The following is a 23344-nucleotide window of genomic DNA, read 5'->3' as shown; positions in this document are numbered from 1 at the left end:
CACATAATGTATTTTAAAATATTTTACCTTACAGTAAAATCATAGGAACAAGAGGCCAGCACTGAAGCATGAAATGGTGAAAACTGCAGGAGAAAAAAAGTCAAATGTAGTCACAGGCTGCTCCTCCAAAAGTCACTCCACAAACACAATCAAGACTTACCTAGGAATGTCACTTAAAATTGTGCCTTCCTGGGCCTTACATACTTAATTTTTACCATCAAGTATCCATTTATAGCAAAAGTTTTATTTTTATATTCTCCAAAGAAAATCACTCAAGCTCCACAGAGATAATTTATAACATAAAAAAAAAAGCAAGGCAGTGGTGGCACACGCCTTTAATGCCAGCACTTGGGACACAGAGGCAGGTAGATCTCTGTGAGTTTGAGACCAGGCCTGGACTACAGAGCAAGTTCCAAAACAGCCAAGACTGCTACACAAAGAAACCCTGTCTTGAAAAACATAGGTAGGTAGGTAGGTAGGTAGGTAGGTAGATAGATAGATAGATAGATAGATAGATAGATAGATAGATATTCTTACTAGCTACCTAAACATGACTCTACAAGTATAAGGAATTGAAATGTGTGGTAGTATATAGATAGACAACAACTACAAAATTTGCCCATTATATAAATACATTTGATGTTCACACACTCTCAGCAAATAATCACTTAAATGTTAAATATAAATTTTTAAATAATTGAATGTCATTTATATATCATAGCTCATGAAAAATAACACCAAAGATTAAAAATGCAAATTTTAAGTCCTGTGTCCCAGTTTAAATGGGAAATGTCCCTGACAGGCTCATGTATTTGAAGAGCTGGTGTCTCGTTAGGACTGTTTTGTAATCTTTTGGACATGGGGAATCATTGTCTAATTTTGAGCTACAAGTAAAGATGTGGGGACTATGAGCCGATTCACTTGTCACCAATCCAGGTGATATGAACAAGCGGCTCTGCAGGCTCTCATAATCCCAGACCAAGCTAGTCCAAGCCATCGGCCTTGCCACCAAGAAACTGAATTACATCTGTTTTTTGCTAAGTAACTTCTGATGTAAAAAGTAACCAGTGTATCAAGTAGTGTCATCAACATAAATGATAAACAACCAATTGACTGTCATGACAATTGTATTTGATGAGTGTTTGTTTAATTAGCACAGTGTGTTTGCTTTTATTTACTGATATTTTGTGTGGAGTTTAGGGATTGGAGGGCCTCGTGCATTCTGAGAAAGTTCTCTGCTAGGAATACAATCACAGGCTTTATCTGATTTGAATAGCTACACATACTTATATAACTGCATTTGGTGGAAGAGGGTCTCATGCAGCCGAGGCCAGCCCCCAGCATGTTAAGGAGTCAAGGAATAAAAAGGGGAAAGGGGACATGGAGTTGGGAAGAGAATGTGCCAGATGTCTTGGTATATTTGGAGCAAGAGGAGAAATGACCAAAATACTTTGTATGCATATAAGAAATTCTCAAAGACTAGACAAAAACATTTAAACATGAATGAAAGTAAAACATTATCATGTACTATACAGTAGGTAAAATTATATTGATTAGTATAATTTAAAATATTAACTTAGTAATGATTTGAAATATTTAAAATAGGAATAATACATGGCTATAATATTGGAAAGATGTAAAGTACTTTGTAGCTCTTGGTATGAAAACTTGATAATCAGGAGACGCCACTTAGTCAGGAGTCTTTCACAGCAATATGGCAGAATCACCTGACCAGAAAGAAGTTAAGGAACTGATATGTTCTCTTACAAAGGAGGTAAACCTATTGGCAGCAGCATCAAAGTTAGCTCATCTTCTGTTCACAGACTTTTTTCTACAACCCATACATTTGTGAGCTTTTATATACATCATCATGCTAGAGAAAAAAATTAGCATCTCTCCATATTATCAAACACATACTCTCAATGAATAGGCAATTTTAAAACATATAAACCCTAAATATAAACCATTACAGTTAAAAATAATGTTAAAAGACATAACCAATTGACTGATAGCAAGATGAGAAAATGGTTTTTCATTTAACATCAACTAGTGTATCTTTACATCATCCCAGCTTACTCAAATGTATGACCTAATTTTAGCTTCTAATACCATCATTAGTTGGATAATAAAAACACACATAAGAAAGAATCAATAATACCAGCACTTGAAAGGCTGAGGCAGGAGGACTCTAATTTTGAGGTCACCTGACTTACACAGTTAGACCCTGTCTCAGAAAACCAAGAGCCTTAGACATAGCTCAGCATTAGAGCATTGCCTAGCCTGTGCCATGGGTGTAGCAGTAGTGCATTGCCTAGCCTGTGCCATGGGTGTAGCAGTAGGGCAATACTGTGCCATACCCAGGCTTGATCTCCAGCACTACAAAACTTCAATACCCAAATACTTTTATACAGGCTTCACTGATTATACCAATGCTTATGTTTTTATTCTATGTGTAAAAAAAATAAAGATGAAGACTTACTTTCACCCTCCTAATAGCATACGTGTGACCAAGAAGTTCAAATACAGGTTGTCGTACATTCCTTAAGTCCCAGCCTCTCAAACTACAATCAACTGCTCCTGTCACCACCAAGTTCTGGAAACAATTCAGAAACAAAACTATGAAGTCTTTGCAATTAAAAAGAACTAAGGTTTTCCCACTAGAAACAATAACACACTTTTGTAGTTAAATATATACCCAGGATCTATTTTTTAAAGTTGTATGAGAAGCATAGAAAGGAACCAAAATAGTTATCTCATAACAAAAACAAAAATAATCTAACTCCAGAGGAAAGAAACTAAATATGTTTAATGTACAAAACAAATACCACACACAGGAGAAAGAGGCAAAGTCTCAAACAGTATTATAGACTAACTTACCTTTTCAAGGAATTAAAAAATTGTGACAAATCAGCCCGTCTTTCTCTTTAAGAGGTTTAGAGAATGCTTTGAGGTCTTACCAGGCATTAAAAGGCAAGACTTGGGCTGGTAATGTGGCTCAGTGATAGAGTGCTTCTCTGGAAAGCATGAACTCATCCGTAAGTCCAGTCCTCAGTAAACAACACACACACACACACACACACACACACACACACACACACACGCCCCCATCCACCCACATCGTAAGTCCAGTCCTCAGTAAACACACACACACACCACACACACACACACACACACACACACACCCACCCACCCCCATCCACCCACCCCTGAGGAGCATGAACTCATCCGTAAGTCCAGTCCTCAGTAAACACACACACACACACACACACACACACACACACACACACACACACACACACACGCCCCCATCCACCCACCCCTGAGGAGGGAACAAGGTGACTAAGAGTTATTTGAAAAAGCAAATTGTTTAAGTTAAGTCTTATTTGTTTTTCTAAGCCTAAATACTTCTATTGAATACATATATTTTCTTTCTTTTTAATCTAAAGAATTCTGCCAATGTGGCATTCTTTTAACTTTCACAAGCTAATTTAAAGCTAGGTAAGAGAGAACAAGGGAGGTGATTTTAGTTTTGAGACAAAAAGCCTCCTGAGGAATATAGATAGGTACATTAACACATTTAATCCATACCTATATTCCTACTTTTAATTCTTATGCTCAGATATTTTAACTGAAGCTTTACAAAAAGTTTCACATGGGCACCACCAACTTACAGAAGCATGAAAATTGTTTGGCTTAATAAGAAGGAAGATAAAACAAAATCCTAAAAACTGAGGGACTGTCAAATTGAAAATTGAGTAATAAACAGTTCGGCAGCCTGAGTAGACACATGGAAAAAAAAAAAAAAGAATCAAGGCAGACTATGGAGTAGGGGGGTTCAGAGCAATCCCACACATACAAATTACATAAGCTACAAAGCAATTTTCCAAAACAAACAAGAAAGGCCACACTGCTGAACTTTTAAGAATGTCTATTGCTTCTTTTGCCTGTTTTAGGAGCACTTAAGTCCAATTAATGCTAATGCAGGCCAGTCACTTATTCACCACAAATGACAGGGACTGAATTTAACTTAATGGTCCAGAAGCACCACCCAAGTCCACATCAATGAAACAGATAAAGGGGTATGGTAACATTCAGAAGAGCGCTCTGCCTGGAGCCACGCTGTACCTCATTGTATTTACACCAGTCACAGCTCAGGATCTCTGTCTGATGTGCTGGAATCACAATCCGGACTCCTGCGGTCTTCACATCCCAAATTCTCAGAGTCTGATCACCTGACAGAAAGGGAAGACTTGGTCAACCTCCACAGCCCACTTGGGTGCTCAGAGCAAGAGCAAGTAAAGTCAAGTCAAGTAAAATATACCACTGCCAGGATACTGCACCTAGACATATTTAAAACCATAACAATGTCTACGAACTACCGTTTAGAGCAACAAAGAGTAAATACTACCATGGGGTAGTATTTTTACATCAAAGAGGAAAATCTGACTCCCACAAAGAGATGCCAGAATGGAGAGGTTTTACCTTAGGAGTATCTGTTTGTGTCTATGTTGGTGCTAAAGAGAGCTCAGGGCCCCAAGCATCAGAAGCACACACTGTACCACTGAACCATGCCTCCAGCTCCTTCGGGTTTTTCTATATGCTATGTTTTAATGGGGCAGCTAGAGGCAAAAAAATTCTCCTTGGAAAAACAAGCTCAAAAATTATAAAGATTATATTTTGCATTATTATAATGAGATTGGCACTGTTTAAATGCATAGTCACTTTGGTAGATGAAAGTAAGTAATATTTTGGGATCTAAGAATGGCAGGGATGAAAGAATGAATTTGAATGTACCAAATGGGAATAGTTCTGGTACATGTGAGAGCTTCAAATATCTTCAATGGGCCTAAAAATAATCACTATCTCCAGTTTAGCCACCAGCCAGTGGAATTTGTTTCAGAATTCCAAACAGTCAGGATTAAACAATCTCTTGTGGTTTCTCCCAGCCCTCAGTGCCGACAGTAGTGACGTGGATGTCTAGTGTCTGGTCTGTAGCCACACCTTTCTTCCAAGGACTCCACATGACCTCCATACCAAGGGACTCTGAAATGGCCTAAGGCTCTAGAAGGATCCAGACCTTAGCTGGCAGCCAAAGGTTAGTGCCTAGTTGTTTTCCTTTAAAAAAATTAATAATTATATTTGAGAGAAAAAAATCAGCCCTCCTGCCCTCTCTTTGCTCTAACCACAAACATGTACTTTTATTTGATACGCTTTTCAAAACCACCTCTCTTGAAACAGAATTCACCAAGCACAGCATCTGGAAGCTGCTGGCAACCAAGCTTGTCACTACATGGAGAAAGCTGGGCTGTGGAGTCCTCACAAAGCAGGGACAAGTCCAGGTAAGAGACACGAGGTGGGCAGTCTGAGCGTCACCCCTGGGGTAGACCTAGTTCTATCACTTGCTGGCAAGGAGACACAGCACCATGGAGAGAGGAAATGGGATTCTCCCTAAATTTCTGCTTCAGAAAAGTCAAGACCCAGAGGAAAACATTTGATTCAGCAGGAGGCTTCTACTGAATCAGATGAAATGCTCAGTGATGCTCAGTAACCTCTCCAAACTTTCTAACACTAGGTTTGAAACCATAAAGTCGCTCTAGCATGAATAAAATACCCTCTGAAGCCCTAGGTAACTACCTTATCTGAGGGTGTGAACTGATTTAAGCATCAACACATTACAATGAGTGTACACCAGGAAGTGAAGAAGTGACTGACTTTAGCACAGGGAAAGCACACAGTAGAGTGTACACTAAGCAGTATCTGTCATTAGAAGGCAAATATGGTCATCCTGGGGGCCGCAGGGGGTTGGGTGGTGCCTTGCAGAAAGTAAGGGTCCTTTAGAACAATTCTGTCTCTTGACACCAGTGCTGCTTGCAAAGATGGGTTATGAAAACTCAAATTGCAGATGCAAGTTACATAGCACCCTATATGTGCATAAAAGACTGAACAGCAAAGGCTGTGTAAATGGCTCCTCTATTTTTCTGACAAAGTATCTGGCTCTGCAGTTAAGGAGACTTCCCTGTAGATGATAGGGTCCTACTTTCTTGATAGTTGTATATAGTTGGCATTCTGTCCTCATCACTGTGTTTCTGGTAAGAAAGGAACCTTCTGACAAACAGTGCAATGATATGCCCAATTCTTCCAGCCACCAGGACATCCACTAGCTTTCATTTGTTTGGCTTTTTAAAATGGTATCTCCAGCCTGTTGGCCATTTGCTGTCATCCAGGCATCTATGAGGATGCTGTGGTGGCGCCAGAAGCCCACCTGAATTACAGGTGTCTTACAGCTGCAGGTCTACACTGACAGCAGACCCAGCAGAAGAGGAAGTGCTGCTGTACAAAGCAAAGCCCACATTGTAGGAAGCATAGGGAGGTTGGGAGAGGCTGCAAACAGACTGAAAGTGTGGCATGAGGTGAACTGAGCACCAAAGCAGCGCTTTGGGCCCCAAATAAATGAATTTAATTGAAACACCAGATGCCTGTCAGATGTAATATGACTTTTTCTTAAAGTAGAACGAGGCTTATCTAACAACCAGCTGGAACCCACACTCAGGCCTGGCTATGACTTATGCAATTATATGGAGTCTGCAATAACAATAATTTAGTTTTCATGGTTCAAAAGAAAGTTTACTTCATATGAATCCTCTTTATAGAAATAGCACAAATATTCTTCCTCTTGGCCCCACAGTTTATAAACATGAATTCTGTTAATATAAGTATCAGGAAACACACGAAACAACGTCCTGAGAGAGCTGTGCTATGGAGACAAGGGTAGATCTGGTGCTCTCCTAATTCTTTCTTTTTGGTATTAATAGCTAATGACAACAAATTTCTATTTTTACAAATACTCCACAACTTTGAAGGTAATGAACCCCTTCCCACCCCTGCTGTGTGTGTGTCTGTGTGTATGTGTGTGTGCATGTTGTGTGGACTGTATGTGCTGTGTGTGCTGTGTGTGTATAGTGTGTGCACACTGTGTGGCATGTGTATGTGGGGGTCATGCATATTAGTTTGCAGGTGCACATCCCAGTACACACCCATGTGGAGGCCAGATCAGTGTATCAGGTGTCCTCCTCCCTCCCTCTGTGACTGAATTCCGTAAGACAATGTCTCTCACTGAACCAGAGCTTGCTATTTCTGCTAAGCTGACTGGACATAAACTCCCAGGATCCACTTGTCTCCTCTCCCCCAATGCTGGGGTCATGGCCACACTTAGCCACTCCTACTTTTTCACAAAGTGCTGGGGATTTGAACTCCCAGGTTCTCATGCTTGCATAATAATTGCTCTTACCCACTAAGCTATCTCTCAAACCCCAAGATAACTAAATTCTTGGAATACCCTAAATGCTATATTCTTATGTACTATCTTAGAACATGTTACTTTGGGCACCTGAATTATCTATTTGTGTGCCACAGAGTGAGGTGTAAAAATACATCATGATTGCTTTTCATGTAAGCCAGTGGTTCTCCACCTCCCTAACATTGCAACCCTTTAATACAGTTCCTTACGTTATGGTGACCCCCAGCCATAAAATTATTTCATTGCTACTTCATAACTATAATTTTGCTACTGTTATGAATTGTAATATAAATATCAGATGTGCAGGATATCTGTTATGTAACCTCCCAAAAAGGTCATGATCCACTGATGTAAGCATTTGCCCTCCCACTAAAAAATAGTATTTTAAGCTGGGCAGTGGTGGCTCAAAACTTTAATCCCAGCACTTGGGAGACAGAGGCAGGTGGATCTCTGTGAGTTCAAAGCCATCCTGGTCTACAGAATGAGTTCCAGGACATCTGGATAGCCAGACAGCCAGGGCTCCACAGAGAAACCTTATCTCAGAAGAAAAAAAAAAGAAAGAAAAAGAAAAGAAATCACTTGAGTTTCATTGTCATAAGCTTTGTGATTGAGATGATTTTTTATGATAGATTTTTCTTTGTTTTAGCAAGACTTTATCGTGAGCTAGATGACAAAGCAAACTGCTTAAGACCATAATACAGCTCACAAACTAAAAGGAAAATAGCTTAAGGATTCTCAGACCTAAGACCCTCTCTCTGAACTCAGCACTGAAGCTACTCTGTAGGTTTTTAAATGCAACTGGATATGTGTCTATGAACACCAGTGTGGCAACTCCCATTACACCAACAGAAATACACCATTAATTCAACAGTTCCAACAGAGCTGTTCCAAGACTAGGAAGCGCTTCCCAAATCAAGCTAATCACTTGATTCAGCCACTAAACACCCAAACTCACTCCTCCCCAGGGCATTTTGATCTAGCAGGACTAAGAAGGCTCAGAACTCTGCTGTGTTTAAGCTTCCCAGATGATTGTGGTGACAGCAGGTTTGAAATTACTAGGCTAGTGTGTTGTTATATAACTGCACACTCAAAATTCTAGAGCCAGCCACTTTAAACACTGTTCTCAGATGAGCACTGGCTGTTCAGTGGCAGCATGTATAACGACAAAGGCTGATCGGATGCTCTTCAGACAACTCTGTCACCATACATTCCATGCCTTGGTCAACTCACTCTCACTTGCTCATGAGGTGGGGACTCAGACACTATTTCCTCAGAGAAGCATCCCCCACCAGGCCTGCCAACCTCGGGAGTCATTCTATATCCAGAAGTTGAGTATTCACTGACAGCATCAAATGAGGTCTCATTCCCAGGGTGCTTCCCCTGCACCCAGTGTCAAAGTCTGATGCACATTAGCTTAGTCCAGATATATTTACTTTCACCACCATTGTTTCAGAAGTCCTAGAGAGATATAGGTTAAAGAACATGGTCAAAGACAGCCACATGGCAGTGAATAAGCAGAACTGGCTTGCCAAGCAGTCAGGCTCCACAGTCTGTGTTCCTAACTCCTTTCAAAGGAATGTCACACCATATATCATCCTGTGTGTCATTATCTCCTTCTCCTATTTTTTTCTAAGCTGATTTCTTACTGAAGTGGGCTCAAGGAGTGCAGGAGAGCTCCATTCTTTGCCACTGACTCTCCAGTTCCCAGCAGCAGTAGGAACTCAGTGGACTAGCTGACAATGTCTCAAAGATCAAAATGAACCCACAAATGTTTTTAAAATTCTAGTAAATAAGATCACATATCTTATGTAATAATAATCAATAATTTTACTGTTCAGCCATGAAAGGCATTAAGTTATAAAGGAACACATGGACACTGCAGGAAATATGTAAAAGCAATACAAGCAGTCACACGTGGTGGCACACCCAACACTAAGGAGGCTGAGGCAGGCAGATTGCACACTGAAGGCCAGTCTAGGCTACATAGTGAGACTCTGGTGACTCAAAATCACACACACACTCAAGATGAGCAAAGAAAATCCACTTAGTGGTTGGCCTGACTTTGCTGGCTAAGGTATAATCAAGAATTTTATCACCATACCTGGTTTTCATACCACAAATCCTTTTGATAATTTTAAGTTTTCTCAAATTTATTTAGCAGGCTAATGATTGAAAATTACCATGAAGGAGTATTTCACAAAAATGGCAAACATTTCAAATGAGTTTTACAATGGCTTTATTGTATCCAATTTCAGAGAAGAGGTTTTAAAAGATTTTTTTGTTTGTTTGTTTTAAGCAACATATTTTACAGCTCACAAGTCCAGTGCTTAATTTAATTCATCAAATCCCACTGATTTATGTTAAGCCTCAGGGTACAGTTGCCTGAATGAATGCTGGCTCCCATAAGAGATCTCTCTACTCTCACCTAGCCAAGACTCCCTCCACCCTCCTCACATATACTCTGGGTACCATCTTCTATTTCCAATCTCAACTACAAGAACTAAGGCTGACTCTAAATGAATCAAAACATCACATCCCCTTCCCCCAGGCACAGTGATTCATTCAAGAACATTTACACAGACCCATTAGCACCTATGACAGAAAATAAAACTTTCTTACATGTCTAAAAGGAATCTTGCTTTTTCTCATGGGTAAAAGTCAGAATTAATGCAGGGCTGAAGCTACTACTGTTTGCCATCACCTGATGCTGAAGACAACAGAACAGAAAGAGCCCTACACCCAGCTGTGCCTAAAAAAAAAAAGATCCAATTCCAGACATTGTACTCACAGCAGCAAATAAATTATCATCTGCCTTAAGGGAACTTGGATGCTATTTAATTATTTATTATCTATCTATCTATCTATCTATCTATCTATCTATCTATCTATCTATTTGTTTATTTATTTTGTCTTTCAAGGCAGGGTTTCTCTGTGTATTCCTGGCTGTTCTGAAACTCACTGTGTAGACCACATTAGTCTCCAACTCAGAGATCTGCCTGCCTCTGCCTCCTGAGTGGGACTAAAGGTATGCACCACTGCCACCTGCTGCTTAGGCCCTTTAAAAAAAATTAACCAAAGGAAACTTGGGCTATATGACCACTACTTCTATCTCTAACATAACAGATGAAGATATCATAATTATATAGAGAGCCAAATGGTCAGTCTGTTAATTAAAAATGCTTTTTATATACTATTCACTTACAAGGTATGGGTAGTTGTGATTAGACTTTTTTTCTTTCTATTCGGTGTCAAACACTGACCACTGAGTATTCTACCCATGATATCCACAGTCAGTATTACATCTACCAGACTATGCAAAGGTCAATGAAACAGAAAGAGGTAAAGGTGATTCTGCTCAAATAAAGGGCTAATCCACATAACTGTGACACAAATGTTTAAATAAATGCACCTGTATCAGTTCAATCCCAACACCACAAAAAGGAGAAATTTAAAAGAATGGGCTGAAGGTATAACTCAGTGGTAGAGTGGTTTTAAATGTGGCACATGCATACATGTGCGCACACACACAGAAAGGGGGAAAATGAAGGCAGTTTTAAAACTTTAAACCATAACAATAAACAAATTTACATATAGTAGTAGGGTAAAAGGAATTTAAAAAAACTTACCAGTGATTCAGAATTTTTACTTAATATTTTTCATATATAAAATTATGATGGTTAAATTTAATTTATATTTTAAACATTACAAATAGAACTCCCGGCTTCAATGCGAGGGAGGTACCCTTCAGTTCATTTTGAGGTAGGTGTAGTCTGTATCACTAATTCATTCAAGGTTTGAAATGACCCCTCTGAAACCAGAGAATATAAGGCCAAGGGTGGCCCTTCTTAGAGGTAACTATGCCAATTTCAACCCAACATATATCCTTAAAAGTTTTAATTCCCTCTGTGTTAGGACTTTTTAGCAATGGTAAAAATACATAATGGTAAAATTCTAACCATTAGGAGGAACTGTGGTCAGCTTACAGATTTGTTTTACAGCAGGCATAAAACCTAAAACATTTACATTAAATTAAAAAGCATTAAATATGATGAAATCATGCTATATAAACGCCTTTATATTTTAACTTCAAATTAAGTGCACTACAATTGCTACCATTTACTTAGAAAATAAGCCAAGTGTCATGAGCAGTTGTACCCACAGAAAGATGAAAACCCACACTCAGCTCTAAAAGAGAAAGCTGGAGAGCTGAGTGTGTTCACTCCATTGAAATAGTGCTTGTCTGCATACAAGAAACCCTGGGTTTGATTCTCAGCACCACCCAAAACCTGACCATCACAAGGAAGAGCACGAGTTCAGGGGCCAGCTGGGCTTACATGAAACCCTGTATAAAAAAATAAATAAATAAAAGCTGGGGATCTAGCTTAACAGCAGATTGCTTACCTGGTAAGTGTGATGCCCTGGTCAATCTTTAGATTAGTGTGGGATATTTGTACACTGTGTGAAGATACACTGCTGTGATTGGTTTAATAAGGAGCTGAATGGCCAATAGCTAGGCAGGAGGTATAGGTGGGACTTCCAGGCAGGGAGGGGGGAGACAGGCAGAGGTGCCAGAAGACACAGGGAGGAAACAGGAGGTACAAGATGGAAGAGCGGTAATAATACATGATAGAATGTACATGAATATAAAAAGGTTAATTTACATTTTAAGAGCTAGTGGAATAAATCTAAGTTAATGGCTAAGAATTCATAATTAAGAAGAAGTCTTTGTATCATTATTTGGGATTTGGCTGGTGGCCCAAAGAAAAATCCAGTTACAACTGGCAGCCAATGTGAAGGCTTAAATGTTCAAATATAGGGCTTAAGAAACCTAAGAAAAGTTCTGGACAAGGAGCTAGACATGTCTTCCTAGTCCTGCAGTCTCTCAGGCAGGCCAGTTTTTGGCATACAGAGATGTGACTACTGGCTGCTGCCTGTGGACTGAAGTCAGTGCCCAGCATCATGAGACTGTGCCATGTGCTAAACTGAGTCACATAGCTGCTGACATGGCAGTTTAGGACTTGTCGAACACAGTCAGAGAACACTGCAGGTACTTAGTAAAGCCAGGCCCAGACACAGAAAACATCTAAAAAGGTAAATATGTTTAAAGACGTACTTATATGCTAAGGAAAGAAAAAAAATGGGTATAGACAGCCATAGAAAAATAATTCAAAATAATAAAGTCTTTAAAGAAAAAATAAAGTAATATAAAAAATAAGCCATGTAAAGATGAAAAACACACAGATGTCTAGATCCTGTACGGTGCTTTGCTAGCTTTGAATTTTTAAAATTCTAATGTACAAAAAACAATAGCTGATGAGAAACATTGGATTATGGAAATTGCTAAATTAAACCAACCTATATATTTTAAGAATGTCTTAACTTCAAAGTGGAAGTCAGAAAATATGTTGTATTGGAGAAGTTTTGCCTTTGTTTCCATAGAAAACAAAAAGTTATGGCTCCCTTCAAAATTAGTGAAGATCAGATTTGATTGGGGGAGACCTCCTGAAAATCTTGGCTGCAGAAATGAGAAAAGAAACCAAGTCAACCAACCAAACAAAAAACTCTACAGGGCAGGTAATATATATACTGATCCTTCTACTATGGGAACAGCTCTGAAACTGGGGTAAATGTTGTGGGATATTTGTACACTTATGAAGACATATTGCTATGACCAGCCAATAGCTAGGCAGGAGGTATAGGTGGGACAGTGAGAAAAGAGGTAGGAGACACCATCAAGAAGCAGAACCAGTCAGACACACAAAATGGCAGAGAGGCAAAAGCCACATGGTAGAATGTAGATAAATGAAAATATGGGTTACTTTAAGTTATAAGAACTAATGGGGCAAGCCTAAGCTAAAGCTGAGCTTTCATAATTAATATGAAATTAATTATTTGTGAGCTGGTGGCCCAAAGAGAAGTGAGATTACACTAGATCTTCAAAAAGGAAAAAAAATGGAACTAGAAAAAATGTATAACAAGATTCATTCCAAAAGACTTTATATTTTGGAAAAGATTTCATTCCAATCATAGACTTTCAAGAAAGCTAGGATTTAAGCTCAGAAATGTTAGAGATAATCGTACTCATTCTATAGGCTGACAGAGTGTACTGCTCTTCATTTCAAAACAGAATACTGGTAATTGTTATCAAGGAACAAAGCATTTCTTAAACTAATGACACTTTCTTACATAGATATTACCATTTCATCCAGGTGTGATGGTGAACACCTTTAACCCCAGCACTCAGGAGGCAGAGGAAGGTGATTGATGGGGGAAGTCCTTCTGTGTATATGTTTGTCTTATTGGTTGATAAATAAAACACTGTTGGCCAATAGGGAAGCAGGATGGGTAGGGCTAGGAGTCAAGGAGGATTCTGGAAAATGTAGTAAAGAGGAGAGTCACCATGTGATCCCAGGATGCCGCTGGTGTCCTCGGGTAAGTCTTTATAAAATATATAGATTAATGGTTATGGTTGATAATAAGAAATCCTAGTCATTGGCCAGCAGCATTGTAACTAATATTAATCTCTGTGTGTTATTTGGGGGCCCTAATGTGGCATCAGAACTCAGACGGCTGGCAGAAGGAGTTATCATTACAGATGATCTATGACTTCTTGGGCAGTCTGATCTCAAATAGAGTTCCAGGACAGCCAGGGATACACAAAGAAACCCTGTCTTGAAAAACCAGACAGACAGAAAGATATTACCATTACTTACTATTAGAAATCTCAAAAATTACATAATCTAAATGGACAAAATTATCTTCAATCAACAATTCAAGAATTGTTTAATTTTAGAATTAAAATATAAGACACTAACAAAGGATCTCTGTGACTTTTACTTCTATAAAAGCTGCTTCATAATACAGCATCTCAGGACATTGATACAATTTACTGGCAAGAAAGAAACACTAGCTCTTCCTGGTTGCTGCCTGTCTTTGCCTGGATTATTAAATACAGAGACAATTCGAGAAGCTCATTGCCTCCTTCTCCAGCTACTGCCATCTCTCCTCTAAACAACTCACTGTGCAGAAGAGCTTCTAATTCTCTCTCTCTCTCCAGGGTTCCAGGGATCAATACATTATTTCCTATAAAAAGGTCAGAAGTAAATAATTTGGCTTTGAGACCTCTCAGGTCTTTGTAACAACTACTTTATTTGCTAGGACTGTAAGAAAGCAGCTACAGATGATATGTAAATGAACTGATGTGGCTACATTCCAATAAAACTTTATTTATAAAACCTGCCTGCAAGTCATTTGGCTCTGAGGGCTGTAGCGCATCCACCTGTCTCTCTTCTATCTTCCCTGGGTGCTCTGATTAATTGAAATGGCTTTAGTTAACCAACTGTGAGCCAAGGATACAATTTATTCACCAAACCAAGTATCTCAGCTCCAAACTCAACCTACTTGTTGAAAAGCCCACTTGTGTTTCATAGGCTCAATATATTCTGAATCAAAACAAAAACAAAAGCAAACCTCCTCTTTCAAATGTATTTTTAAATCTGTTATGACATTATAAACCACATATATGTCCATACCAAAAACACTAACATTTATTATAAAAGGGTTATATTCATTGAAACACAATCTGGGACTCAGCTCTTGACCAATTTTTGCCAAGAGGCTGACAGACAAAAAAAAAAAAGGAAGAAGGAAGGAAGGAAGGAAGGTAGGAAGGAAGTAAGAAAAGAAGAAGGAGGGAAGGTCCTAAGGGCTTCAGTATATGCTCAGCATGTCCAAACTCTGGGTTCAACCTCCAGCATTGAAAAAAAAAAAAAAAAAATATCAAATATCCTAAAAAACACACATGCGCTTCATTTTCTCTGAATCTAGAGTACACAGTGCCACCTAATGGTAAAAAAGTAGTTCACCCATAAGGCTTCTGGGAAATCCAGAATTACTTACCTGAGGCTGAAGCAAAACAACCAGGGATGTGGGGAGACCAGATTGTGCTGTAAATGACACTTTCGTGCCCTCTAAAGGTACACAGAGAATTTCCAACAGTTGGATCCCACTGAAAATAAATGAGCAAATCAATTACTCAACAAAGGTAAATATAAATGCACACTTTAATATATACTCTATAGCACTGTATGTGTAAGTATGACATAAATAACATACACATTCATATATACATATAAAATACATGTATTTCCAAGGTTTTTAAGATTTATTTTTCCATAAAATAAAATGATCTTTAAGGGACTAAAATAGTCACTTGTAAGCTAATTATTAGGTTGTAGCCAAGACTAAATATTTTTTTAATTTTGATAAACATTTTGATATATACTTGAAAAGAAAATTAATTAATCACATTTAAAGCTACAGAATATTTTAGAAAATAAAATATTTCAATGGAAGGTTGGAAGGGAACTATTTGTTTTAAATGCAGTAATGCTGACATACCACTTTGACAGTTTGATCCCATGAGCCAGATACCACAAGTTGTTCACCTCTGGTTTGGCTCCAATCAACACTATACACCTAAAAAAAAATTCTTAATGTTTAGAAAGCAAAACAGCATCAAGTTAAATATTACATTTTAGCTCTTTGTATCACTGTCAACCTGCAACTCACTCTATTAAAACATCAAGTGTTACCCATTTCTACATGGTGTCTGAGAAACAGAAAGAGGATCCATTCTCCCATGCCCACTCCTTAGAGACTGAATCCACTCTGCCTTAACAGAGACAAGCCATATACACTTCTAAATCCACAAACAGATCATTAGTTACAGCACTACAAAGAAATGTCAAAGCAGATAGGAAAGTCATCTTAAAGCCAGGCACTGGTGGCACACACCTTTAATACCAGTACTCAGAGGCAGAAGCAGGTGGATCTTTGTGAGTTCAAGGCCAGCCTGGTCTACAAAGTGAGTTCCAGGATAGGCTCCAAAGCCACAGAGAAACCCTATCTCAAAAAACCAAAAAAAAAAAAAAAAAAAACCACCTCACTATGTTATGTGATGATTACGTTAATTATGGGAATCATAACTCAGTTTTTAGGTAAGTATGCCTTACCTAAAATATTGCTGTATATATTAAATATAAATTATATTTATTTGTGAACTATACTTCCATAAAATTGGTGGGGGTAAATTATTAAAGTTCCAGAAAAAAACAGATAAATGAAACATTTTATGTCTTGTATATCAAGGCCTTTTTGCATTTTTATTTCTTAAAGTGTTGCATTATGCTCAGTGTGATGGCATGCATCTTGGAAGGCAGAAGTAGAAGGCCAACATGGTAGAGATAGTGAGTTCAAGGTCAGCTAAGGCTACATAATGAGACCCTGTCTCAAATATCAAACAAATTGCTTTGTTTTGTTCTTTGGGTTTATTTGGGGTGGGGGGTGTAGCGGAAAGGTGGATTTGTTTGTTTTTGTGGGACTTTTTTGGTTTTGGTATTGGTTGTTTCATTTTTTTTCAAGATAGGGTTTCTCTGTGTAGTCCTAGCTGTCCTAGAACTTGCTCTGTAGACCAGGCTGGCTTCTAACATAAGAGATCAGCCTGCCTCTGCCTCCCAAGTGCTAGGGTTAAAGGTGTGCTCCACCACCACCCAGCTTTTGTTTTGTTTTGTTTTTCCAAACAAACAAATTGCATTAACAGAATGTCCTGAGTGCCTCTCACTCAGCCTAGTCGACCCCTTCCACTGCAAATGCCCATTCAAGAAGAGAAGAAAACAAATAACAACAAAAAAGGTAGGCAGTGCTTAAGTGACAACAGAGATCAGAGATTGTCTACTGGTCTCTAAGTGCATGTGCTCTCACTGTGACATGAACTCATACATATATGCACACCCACATATGCAAAAAAATTAAATTCAAAGTACAAAAGGTGGTTTGAAAGAAAATGCCCCCCAAAGGAAGTTGTACTAATGGGAGGCGTGGCCTTGTTGGAGTAGGTATGGACTTTTTGGAGGAACTATGTCACTGTGGAGGTGAGCTTTGAGGTCTCACATATGCTCAAGCCAGCCCAGTGAGTCAGTCTACTTCCTGTTGCCTACATATGCACATGTAGCAGCTCCTTCTCCAGCACCATGTCTGCCTGCATGCCACCATGCTCCCCACCATGATGGTGATGGTCTGAACCTCTCTGAAACTGTAAGCCACCCCAATTAAATGTTTTCCTTTATAAGACTTCTCATGGAAGTCTAGCGCTGGTGGCACACACCTTTAATCTCAGCACTCGGGAGGCAGACGCAGGTGGATCTTTGTGAGTTCAAGGCCAGCCTTGTCTACAGAGTGAGTGCCAGGACAGACTCCAAAGCAATACAGAGAAACCCTGTCTCAAAAAAACAAAAAACAAACAAACAAGCAAAAAAAGAGTTGCCGTGGTCATGGTGTCCCTTCACAGCAATAGAAACCCTAACTAGGACAAGTACTATGGTGGAAGAGTTGGCTTGATATTCAGAAAGCATGCTCCAGCAGAACATGGTGCTGGCTAAAACATTCTATGCTTAAAACACAAAGGTGAATCTATGACCAAAGACATGCCAAAGACATAAAGGGGCTGGGCACAGTAGCACATGCCTTTGAACCCAGTACTCAAGAGTTAGAGGCAGAGGCAAAGCCAGCCTGGGCTACATAGTAAGACCCTATCTCAAAGAGAGAAAAAAATGAATAGGAAGTTTCAGTACCCAGGAATTAGGGCTAGGAAACACTAAAAGATAACACCATGGTCAGGCAACTGTGAGCCCGGGCAGTATTTAAAAAGTGGAAGACACAGGAAGGAAGATAATATGAAACTTCACACATTCTGAGTGTCTAGGATAAATGGGCAATTACCTCAAGTTCTAAAAACAGTTCACAGCCTGAGGGATGCTTGGGGATACAGCTGAAAAGAGAAATCTGGGCTCCATTCAACTAGTCTCAAGTCAATCCACTCCTCTTGTCAATAGACACTAAGCACCTAGAAGTGAGGACATGAAGGTGAGATGGTTGGGATGCTAGACAGAAGCAGCCCTGGAGCACCTTACACCTTAGTGAGAGAAGATACCTACAAATACACAAACATACAATTGTGTCATTTTCTAAAATCTAGGAGGAAAAGTAAAGCAGAATGAAACTTAACAAGGGCAGCCAGTTACTTCTCAACACAGTGAGCAGGGAAGAATGTGCCCAGCATAGACCTGAGCACTATAAAATATTAGTCTTTGGGGAGAGAGAATGGACTTGAAGCAAGGGACAAGCCTGCCCTCCCCCAGGAACAGAGAGAGACAAGAATTAAGAGGAAACATCTTAATGGCCTTGCCTGCATTTGCTGATTCCTCGACGAGACTGTCATCAACCATTAGGTACTACTTAATAGTACAGCAACTCTGACCGCCCTCCCCATCCATTCCTGCCTGTTTTTATGCAGTGTTGCCTTTATCCAGGGCACATGATAGCATATTTATAAGTACAGATTAATGTCACTGCCCTAGCCAAAGATTTTCAACATTATGTGGCCTCTGTAGCTTTTCAGTTTCACTCAGCATTCTGTAAGATTCATCCATGATGATTTGTATTGCCCAAAGGTCAAAATCATGCAAAACTATGCATGGCTTTGAACCAAATACATATGTACACAAAGGAAGTATAAACAGAAAACTGAAGAAAGTGGTTGCTTCTGGGAAAAGGGAAAGACAAGACAAAAGGGAGAAAGAGAGATTATAAAGAGGTAATCAGGAACTCCCAGAGATAAATAATGCTACAAATCATCATGGATGAAGGCCTATCTTATGAAATTACCCTTGGCACTGAGTAAAATTAATTGGAAAAACAAACAAAAAGTCACTGGAGGTATTTTGTGCCACTTAACCAAAGTTGTACTTCATCAAAACCAGTATGAAAGTATATATTTTATAACTGAAACCAACTCACAAAGAGCTCGTGCTAATCTACCCTAAAGTAGTGCCCTTTTGTAAGTTGGTCTACTTAATTAAAAATAGTCAAATAAAAAGTTGCCAGAATTTTCACTTGCCTACATGAATGCAAAGGAAGAACAGTGATTTTTAATCACTGATTGATTGAAAGGGGCTATATATATATTTCTTTTGCTTCAGGACAAATTTTGAATCTTTTTCAGTATGGAAACTTGAAAGTGTATATAAAGCTACGGAGTATTTCACAGCTGTCAACATTTTGTCGATCAGTTTGTTCGTCTTGCTTCACCGATTCCATTACCAACCGACTATCTGATCAATTCACTCCTGAGTACCTCAGCAGATAAGGACTTTCTTTCAACATTAGCACAAGATCAAATGTATCCCTAACAAGATTGGCAGTGGCTCCCTAAGAGCAACAAGTAGTATTTATTTGTAATTCTCTGATTGTCAAAAAAAAAAAAAGTACCATTTACAGCTAGTTATGTCTCTTGGGTCCCTTCTAGGCTAAGAATGCATGCCCCTTCCCACTTTGCTTTCTCTCTCCACCTTCCCATGACCTCTGTCTGCTGAAGAAATGAAGCTGTCAACCTGCACAAGGCTCCACACACTGGATGTGACCATTTCCTCATGGCAGTCCTTCACTCTTCCTACTTCCTTGAAATTGGAAGTTAGATCTGGAGGCTTAATCAGATTCAGCTCAATTGTTTTAGCTTCCTATTGAATCAGGAGGCATATAACTTCTGATTGGGCCACTTTTTGTGATCCTAGGTTGTGCAGAGGATGCTTCAATCTTGTGCTAATGGTTTCAGCATCTGCAGATGACCCTCTCCCAGAGTCACTACTTCATTAGAGGCTACTAAGTGCCAATTTGCCATTATTCCTTCTACATGTTTCACAGGATTCTAGTATGAGGAATTTCCTAATCGACTTTTTGTTTGCTCCATAACGAATTCCTACATAGAAGGCAAAACCTGCCATGGTTCCTCATTAATCCTCATCTTTCCGATGTCCATACTGTGTGACCTTTGGCCACTGAGTCCCTTCAAATTGTCTCTTCTCAACTTTGGGTATGACTCCAAAGTCCTCACATAGCTTTCTTGCTTTCTGACAAGAAGATGTCTTAGATTCATCATGTCTATTTCCTATCCAGTCCTAGAATCCATAAGTTCCCCAAAGCCCACTGCATGTGCTATTAGACTATTTAGAAGCGGTCCTCCAGGCACTAGATAGAGATGCTCACTGCTGAAGAGGAGGGAATGCTTCACTTTACAAGGCAAAGACCCAGGAAATACACATTTGCAACAGAGGAAAAATAAATCACAAGTTCCTACAGCTAGTTCACCCCCAATTTTAAGATGAATATTCTATATATCTACTTTATTCCCAAGTCTCTTCTCTCTTATAGAAAAGTGCTTGGTTTCAATGGCGTGACTGCTGTTGAGCATCATTTTACCATACAAAGATGAGATGTGCAGAGTAACAACACTGATTTTTCTGAATGAAGTTTACAATTTCTTTCTATTATCTTTACATTCATGACACATACACATCAGAGATGGCAATCACAACACTGTATTTTTAAAGTCACTTGAAATAGTGACTTCCAGTACCTGACTATGGAGTCAGCTACCAGGCCCTGACCATTTCTTTGGTATTGCCTTTTTTTTATTCTGCTTTAAACCGTGATTTCTAATTTTGTAAAATGTTTCACTGGTCCTAGGTCAAAATTATGAATTATAATTAGAGAAATTTTACTTCCATTTTTGTATCTGTGGCCTTTCTCTACCACTTACTGTACATGGAACTAATATTATTAGTTTTAGAACTGCATTTCCAGTGTTTCTTTCTTTCCTTTTTCTTTTTTTTTCCCCCAGTTCTTCAAGACAGGGTCTCTCTGTGGCTTTAAAGGCTGTCCTGGAACTTTGAAGGCAGACCTCTTATAGACCAGGGTGGTCTCGAATTCACAGAGATCCGCCTGCCTCTGCCTCCCAAGTGCTGGGACTAAAGGCATACGCCACCAAGGCCCGGCCCCAATATTTTTAATGTTCATCCACAGCATTTGAGAGGCTGAGGTAGGAGGATCCTAAGTTCAAAGCCATTCTTGGCATAGCAACTTCAAGACCAGCCTATGCTACACAGCCATTGTGACAGTCTGAATATACTTGATCCCCCAAAATCTCATAGGGAATATTAGGAGGTGTGGCTTTGTTGGAGTGGGTATGACTTTGTTAGAGAAAGTGTGACACTGTGGGGATGGGCTTTCAGGTGTCCTATGCTCAGGATACTGCCCAGTGTCTCAGTTGACTTCCTGTTACCTGAAAGATATAAAACCCGCAGCTACTACCCCAGCACCCTATCTGCCTGCACACCACTGTGCTCCCTGCCACAATGATAATGGACTGAACCTCTTAAACTGTAAGTGAGGCACCCCAATTAAATGTTTCTTTTATAAGAGTTGCCAAGGTCCAGCCAGGTATGGTAGCACACCCCTTTAACCCCAGCACTAGGGAGGCAGAGGTGGGTGAATCTCTGTGAGTTTGAGGCCAGCCTGATCTACAGGATGAGTTCCAGGACAGCCAGAGCTGTTGCATAGAGAAACCCTGTCTCAAAAAATCGAGAGAGAGAGAGAGAGAGAGAGAGAGAGAGAGAGAGAGAGAGAGAGAAAGAGAGCATCTAAAACAAGAGATGGAATTCTAATTCTTATCTATGGCTCCCTTGCTAACTTGCTCTGGAGATAGGCCTAGTGTAGACACCCTCACAGTACTGAGAAAGATGATGGATACAGTAGCAATGATCATGCATGAAAATCCTTCTCTACTCAAACATATTTTGTTACAGTTTCTATCTATTTAAAACCACCATTTTCTCCTCTTTAAATTTTTAAAGTATTGAGTTTGGATAAATGGAATATGAATAAAAACTATGCAAGGTAAAGCTATTGTTCTGGTTTCATTTCTGTTACAAACACAAAGCAAAACAAACAAACAAAAACCAAAAAAAAAAAAAAAAAAAAAAAAAAAACACCCTGACAAAAAGCAACATAGGGGAACACAGGGTAGGAAAAGATTTGTTTGGCTTACAATTCCTGCATATAGTGCATCATTTCAAGGCAGTCAAGGCAGGAACTCTAGTATCCGGTCACATCGTATTCACGGTCAGGAGAAAAGAGAGAAACAGTGCAGGATGTTTGCTGCTCTCCTCTCTGACACTGCTCAGGACCAAGGCCTTGCCTGGAGAACAGTGCTGCCCACCGGGGGCTGGATTCTCTATAGCCTCAACAGGCCGACTTGATCTAGATAATTCCTCATTAAGACTCTTTTCCGGGCTGACTCAGGGTTGTGTGGAGTCCATAGTGAAAACCAACCCGCACAGCACAGCCATTGAAGGTTCTTTACATTGACACTCTATTATACACTCTAAAACATTAGCCAGCAAACACATCAACATTGCAGAATTGAATGCCTATGAAGTTAAAGCAGTGATTTCCTAACAATACTACACACTGGAGTCATCTGGGACTCCATAAATACTCCTGACAACTTGCCCCACACCCAGACATTGTAACCTGAGCAGGAAAACATTTTAATGAATCCCAGGCAATGCTTAATGTTTGACAAAGTTTGAGAACAACTAAGTTAAGTATTTTGCATACTTTTTTCATATTAAATTTGGGCATTTCAAATGTCAGAATTGTAGTATAGTCCTATCTAACAGCTAGCACCTGAAGCAGATTAAGTGGGTAATTATATCTGCTTCTTCAGGTGGTAGCCGTTAGACAGGACCATATCGTACTTGGGCTCCACTGGGAAATAACTCATACTTACTATCCCAACTTCCTCTCCCACCAATGTACCACACACAGTTTGCTCCAGTCAAACCAAGTGATTCTGTTTGCTTGCAAGACCGAAAGCTACTGGAGATTAGCATTCAAGTCTCATACATGCCTGGTGCATAGCATGTGCTACCAGCATAGGCATGTCTAGCACTCTGAATACAAGTACAGATTTTAAAATACTACAAGATGCTCTTCTAACAGTGATTGCAGATGTTACATCCTACTGGCAGTAAAACCCAAACAAAGAAAATTAATTAGTGCCTATCTAAATAGAAGCTAGTTTTCTCTATAGTTCCTGGGCTTTAAATTGCCAATTTAAAATATACTAAAAATCCACCTGCAGCAATCTAC

At 39.4% G+C, this 23344-nt stretch overlaps 1 protein-coding gene across 1 annotated transcript in view; it reads right to left on the bottom strand.

Annotated features, from left to right (window-relative positions):
• The window catches only part of Pex7 (peroxisomal biogenesis factor 7), a 65545-nt gene that overhangs the window by 34704 nt on the left and 7497 nt on the right, over positions 1 to 23344 (bottom strand). Inside the window, 5 exon segments of the mRNA NM_001244853.1 lie at positions 28 to 83; positions 2480 to 2593; positions 4126 to 4232; positions 15197 to 15305; positions 15698 to 15775. Coding sequence (NP_001231782.1) covers positions 28 to 83; positions 2480 to 2593; positions 4126 to 4232; positions 15197 to 15305; positions 15698 to 15775 — 464 coding nt within the window.

Source organism: Cricetulus griseus, chromosome 2 (assembly GCF_003668045.3).
Source record: "Cricetulus griseus strain 17A/GY chromosome 2, alternate assembly CriGri-PICRH-1.0, whole genome shotgun sequence".
Classification (NCBI taxonomy): domain Eukaryota; kingdom Metazoa; phylum Chordata; class Mammalia; order Rodentia; family Cricetidae; genus Cricetulus; species Cricetulus griseus.
Note: the sequence above shows the minus strand (reverse complement) of the source record. Positions and strands in the feature narration are given on the sequence as shown.